We start from the raw sequence: 6557 nt of genomic DNA, 5'->3' as shown, positions 1-6557 counted from the left end.
TCTTAACACATAACGTAGTGAAGAATTGTTTCCATAGTAACACATAAAATAATACATAATGTATTCAACAAATGTTTCGAAGCTCAGAAAAACACAGTTAACAACTGTTTACATACAAATACATTAGGTAGTTAACAGTAATTTACGGTCAAGTTTTATGTGTGTTTATCACGCGTTACTGTGAAATTATGGAACGTTTTACACAAGTGTATCACGTGTTACCGTGACTTTATGTAAATTCAAAAGCACTTTAAAATTACTGTAGACTTTGTAGATTCACCATACTTATATAAAGTTATTTGAATTTCTGTAAAAACGTTAGAATTTCTGTCAATTCTCCAGACTTATATAAGCTCACCACGAATTCTATAAAGTTTTAAATTTATAATTCGCATACGTGTTACTGTCAGCCTCGAGTACAAAAATCGGAGTTTTAGTTGCGCATTTTCATAATGACGGATATTTGTCTTAATAAATAACAGATATTTACTGTCAGGCAAAAAAAAAAAAGTTTTCGTTCATGATAAAAAAAGAAGTAAGAGTAACTTTCTTACTGAAGCAGATTAAGTGGTGCTTTTGTTAACTATTAAATTTTTCATAACAAATAATATATAATTGTATTTGCCCTTTTTATTCTAAGTTATTTATTTCAAGTAACTATCTCGAGATGGCGCTGTTGAAGATTGAATAATCGAGAGTTGCGTTTTTCCGAATAAACGTGAATAAGGTTTGACCAACGATGATAATATCACTCAAACTTTAATGTTGTTCATATTACAATAGATTTATAAATACTCCAAGTACTGCCTTAAACATTGTATGCTATTTTCAAATTGTTCACTGTTTAGTAGAGGTAAACTTACTGATGACGTAGATACGCTTTTTACATGTTACAATGTTTCGATCTAATACTATCAATTATCATCAGTTAACAGTAATTACGTGATTCTAGGCCTAGTCTGTCTTTTTAAATTTACACCAAATAACTTTATTGGTTGGTGTCTAATATTTATATTTCTCTTCAAATTATAGGTGAAATTATGTGTGCTGGTTTCCTTTCTCCTCAGTACCTATTCACTATCCAGTTTCTCTATAACTGTGTAGTATTTCTCTCCAATTGTTTATTTTCTAACAAAAGTGAATGTTTAAAATAACTTGTTATGCAACAAATAACACTAAATCATTCTTATACTTTCTACACTTATAACTTTTATTCTAGATCAAAAATTAAAAATGACATCTAATAATTTTAGGCTACAAAATGAATGCAACATCTGAACAATGTCTCCTCATGAATTAGTTATTTGAAGTGTTGTTACTTGTTAAATGACAGTAATTCTAGTACAGTTCTATCTAAAATAAATACTTGGCTGAAATGAAGGTACTCCTGAGGTTTCTAAGCTAACAATGTTTATATCCAATAATGAGTAAAAACTTGTATTAAAAAAAACACATAACATGTTCTAGAAGTGATATCCTCTGTAAGTAGGGGATATACATAACATGTTCTAGAAGTGATATCCTCTGTAATAGGGGATATACGTAACATGTTCTAGAAGTGATATCCTCTGTAAGTAGGGGATATACATAACATGTTCTAGAAGTGATATCCTCTGTAAGTAGGGGATATGCTTGGGGTTAAAATTCCAGATCCTTGGAAAGGAGGTTCACCCATGTAATATTGAGTTTTTCTGTTGTAATTTTTCCTCTGTGCCATTATTAATTTTCTATACACGTATGTATCACTGATTCTTTGGCTAATTTTAATACTTCAAGTATTTTGATACTAAGACATAAAATAATAAAGATGGGAAATATATCAGGTGATTTTTGATGTAAGAGAATCCCAATGATTGTTACCATAAGCTGCTACCTTCATTAACGCAAACCTTTAAAAAGGTGCTTTAGTTTTAATGGTGTGTGTGGGAAAGGGGTTTGAACATAGAATAAATAAGACATTTTTTGGAAGTGTCCCTAAGCAACATACATCCTTTCATCCACTGCACAAGAGTACAGATCGTTTACGACCTTCATTCTACAAGAAACTACTGCCAGATTAGTGACACTCTACTACCAACTAGATGGGAAACGCATCAGTGACGAGATACCTGGTAGCAAATCGCTTTTGTGTCTTATGTCCTGACAATCATACCCTGCAAAGTTTCAAACTGTCCTCTGAACTAGGTGCAATACTTTAGAATACAGAAAGTGAAAATTATTATTAAACACATACTTGTCCGTCAAGCTTTCCTTGCTTAGAACGTTATATGACAAAGTGTGCGTGTGCTCACTTATAACTGACGAAGTGCTGGATAAAACCTAGCATGTACCCTTATGCCTGCAGGGAGTGATATGGGTGTCAGAATTATGATGTCATCCCCATGTTTTGAATGGGTGCATCAGCTAATAATCAGGATAAATGACACATTCGCTAGTAAGTAATGCAATTAAACAAATGGAGTAATAGTAAAGGTTAGCACACCAATTTCCAAATAATTCAACTTCCGTCTGTCTAGATTTACCATTTTTGATTCAAACTTATGCTTCGGTACACAAGTGGGTACAATTATTAAGCATAATAAATGTACATTTTCACAACAATGAAGTTTGAAAAAAAAAACTCATAAATTAACAAATATAATCTCTAGTGCAACATTAAGACAAAATAGATTGAAATAAACTGTAATTATTTGTCATTTGACACGGCAGTGCCATCTATACACATATGTATAATCACACACATACTAGTAACCACTGCTTACACGATCTCAATTCTACCTCACTAACTTGCTGCTAAAGATGAAGAGAAAGAATTAACAACAGAATGTCTTATCATGAATCATTTTTGTCTTTTACTGTCCAACGCCACCATGCGACTTTCATTCTATCCCAGACTGCCTCCAAGGAGTCAAAGGCTGGTCGGACATCCAAGATGGCGAACTTTCCCGTTTGCATATCCACACTGCCGCCATCGTAGTAATCGATTACATATCGTACATCTTTCCCACAGCGATCAACTATCCAGTCGTGTCGATCGAAAGGAAGTTCATACCTGTTGAGTAAGTGAGTAGTTTAATTCTCTGACCATCTATTCCAGGTTCATCTGATAACAAAAACAAACCATTAGTTCAAACTGGAGAACAATCTTCACAAAACAACTACTAATATTGTAACCATGGAAAAATTAATAGCTTCAATAAGTTTAGGTCCCATTGAAATTATCCATTATTCAATTTATAGCTTAATTCATGTGGTGCTTACCCCATCCAGCTTCTTGTTCTAGCCCTCGGTGAATAGTCTTGAGCCTTATTATACTTACCTCATCTAGCTTCTTATTCTAGCCCTCGGTGAATATTCGTGAGCCTTATTATACTTACCCCATCCAGCTCCTTATTGTAGACCTCGGCTAGAATAAGGAGCTGGATGGGGTAAGTATAATAAGGCTAACGAATATTCACCGAGGTCTAGAATAAGGAGCTGGATGGGGTAAATATAATAAGGCTCAAGAATATTCACCGAGGGCTAGAATAAGGAGCTGGATGGGGTAAGTATAATAAGGCTAACGAATATTCACCCTCTGTGAATATTCATTAGCCTTATTATACTTACCCCATCCAGCTTCTTATTCTAGCCCTCGGTGAATATTCTTGAGCTTTACCACCAAATTTTTTCAGCTTGATGCAATCACATTCCCTAAATTTAAGTAAAGACATTTATCATTTTTTAAGATGAAGTAGCTGTAAACAGTATGTACACATTATTTACAAACAACAGTCATTATATTTTCTAGTTTTTGAAATTCCTTTTTTAAACAGTTCGCTACTTTTGTATAAACTATAATAAATAACTTAAACTAAAAGGTTACATATTTTGATCCATACAGTCTTTATGGAAACAGTCTATATAAATTAATCGTTATGTAAGTGGTGGAAGTTGGCCGAGTTCAAGAAATTACGCTATGGATGAATACGTTAGTCAGGCAACAAAAAAAAGACACTTTTGACACTTCTTTTAAAAAATTTTTACAATGTTTTATCCTGATGTTAAATATAAAAGTGGTCACATTTTAGGGTCATTACAAATTGAATAAAATGCTAAATTACAGAACAAAAACTGACTGACTTGAAGAGATACGTTTATAAGTTCAAAGGATGTGGACATACTTTTCAATCATCACCACATTACACCTAGAAGGTTTACTAAAGGTCCATAATAAAACTTGCAAATTGATGTAATAAAAGTGACGCTCTTCAAAAGTTTGACTTTCTCAAACTGTTGGCAAGCCGGTATAATTTTATATAATCTTTTACAACAATAACCAAAACGATACGGTTATGGCTTACTTGGCATGTAAAGCTTCCCACTTCAGCACTTCTTCCCACGCAACTTCATTGTTTATGTTGTGGATTTTATATAATATTTTACAACAATAACCAAAACGATACGGTTATGGCTTACTTGGCATGTAAAGCTTCCCACTTCAGCACTTCTTCCCACGCAACTTCATTGTTTATGTTGTGGATTCTAATAATATGAGCCATATCTTCTGCAGTTAAGTCGGCTTCTCGCCAGTTCCACCCTTTCCTCAACATGGCATTCCAGAACATCTGTTGTGAGGGATACTCCCACGTTTCATTCTCTGTTCCGGCTTTAGGGATAGTCGACTTCTCTCTCTGTGTCGACAGTGGAAAGGGCTGGTCAGAGGCTGGCCTTTGGTTTGGAGGTGGCATCTGAATTAAAGATTGAAATTTTTTTATAACTACACAACTCATATTCTGTTTATCACAAAAATAAACCAACCAGAAACTATCACTAAAGCAATAAACGAGTAAAATGTATTTTCAACATGTTCTATTGATAAATTTTAAATCCTATTTTAAGCCTCTATACTGACTAGATTCAAACATTCACTCCTTCGGTCATCTTTGTTTACTTGTAAATTTCACTCAATTTATTATGAATAAGATTTTTCAAACCTTAGATCAAGTTTTAAAGTCTGATAGACATAAACATCCCAGACAACTAGTTAAATCTAGGTACAGATTACCTGGAATACATCCCAGACATTCAGGTAAAGATTACCTAGAATACATCCCAGACATTCAGGTAAAGATTACCTAAAATATATCCCAGACATCTATTTAAATCTACATAAAGATTACCTAGAATACATCCCAGACATCTAGTTAAATCTAGGTACAGATTATCTAGAATACATCCCAGACATCCAGGTAAAGATTACCTAGAATACATCCCAGACCATCTTTACCTGGATGTCTGGGATGTATTCTAGGTAATCTTTACCTGAATGTCTGGGATGTATTCTAGGTAATCTACCTGGATACCTAGAATACATCCCAGACATTCAGGTAAAGATTACCTAGAATACATCCCAGACATTCAGGTACAGATTACCTAGAATACATCCCAGACATTCAGGTAAAGATTACCTAGAATACGTCCCAGACATCTAGTTAAATCTAGGTACAGATTATCTAGAATACATCCCAGACATCCAGGTAAAGATTACCTAGAATACATCCCAGACATCCAGGTAATAATTATCTAGAATACATCCCAGACAACTAGTTAAATCTAGGTACAGATTACCTAGAATACATCCCAGACATCTATTTAAATCTACATAAAGATTACCTAGAATACATCCCAGACATTCAGTAAAGATTATAGGTAATCTTTATGTAGATTTAAATAGATGTCTGGGATATATTGTAGGTAATTATTACCTGAATGTCTGGGATGTATTCTAGGGAATATATCCCAGACATTCAGGTAAAGATTACCTAGAATATATCCCAGACATCTATTTAAATCTACATAAAGATTACCTAGAATACATCCCAGACATTCAGGTAAAGATTACCTAGAATACATACCAGACATCTATTTAAATCTAGATACAGATTACCTAGAATACATCCCAGACATCCAGGTAAAAATTACCTAGAATACATCCCAGACATCTAGTTAAATCAAGACTCTTGATCTCTTGGATAATTAGTCACCTTTATTATATTGATCTCTTGGATAATTAGTCGCCTTTGTTATATTGATCTCTTGGATAAATAGTCACCTTTATTATATTGATCTCTTGGATAATTAGTCACCTTTGTTATATTGATCTCTTGGATAATTAGTCACCTTTGTTATATTGATCTCTTGGATAATTAGTCACCTTTGTTATATTGATCTCTTGGATAATTAGTCACCTTTGTTATATTGATCTCTTGGATAATTAGTCACTTTTGTTATATTGATCTCTTGGATAATTAGTCACATTTGTTATATTGATCTCTTGGATAAATAGTTACCTTTATTATATTGATCTCTTGGATAATTAGTCACCTTTGTTATATTGATCTCTTGGATAATTAGTCACTTTTATTATATTGATCTCTTGAATAATTACTCACCTTTATTATATTGATCTCTTGGATAATTAGCCGCCTTTGTTATATTGATCTTATGGATAATTAGTCACCTTTGCTATATTGATATCTTGGATAATTAGTTACCTTTATTATATTGATCTCTTG

The 6557-nt window shown here is 33.2% G+C and overlaps 1 protein-coding gene across 3 annotated transcripts in view; it reads right to left on the bottom strand.

Annotated features, from left to right (window-relative positions):
• Positions 1-742: 742 nt before the first annotated feature.
• LOC106472363 (cytochrome c-type heme lyase-like) overlaps positions 743-6557 on the bottom strand; it is an 11395-nt gene continuing 5580 nt past the window's right edge. For 2 of the 3 annotated variants that reach the window (XM_013933000.2, XM_022400949.1), the window contains exons 3-6: positions 4515-4730; positions 4344-4399; positions 3610-3693; positions 743-3052 (exon numbers count right to left, since the gene is read on the bottom strand). In XM_013933000.2, coding sequence (XP_013788454.1) covers positions 2833-3052; positions 3610-3693; positions 4344-4399; positions 4515-4730 — 576 coding nt within the window. In that variant the 3' untranslated portion in view covers positions 743-2832. Of the gene's footprint in view, positions 3053-3609; positions 3694-4343; positions 4400-4458; positions 4731-6557 lie in introns of all 3 variants that reach the window. The other variant, XM_013933001.2, reaches the window with a different exon arrangement.

The sequence above is a fragment of the Limulus polyphemus genome, unplaced genomic scaffold (genome assembly GCF_000517525.1).
Source record: "Limulus polyphemus unplaced genomic scaffold, Limulus_polyphemus-2.1.2 Scaffold5274, whole genome shotgun sequence".
Classification (NCBI taxonomy): domain Eukaryota; kingdom Metazoa; phylum Arthropoda; class Merostomata; order Xiphosura; family Limulidae; genus Limulus; species Limulus polyphemus.
This window is presented reverse-complemented; position numbering and strand designations above follow the sequence as displayed.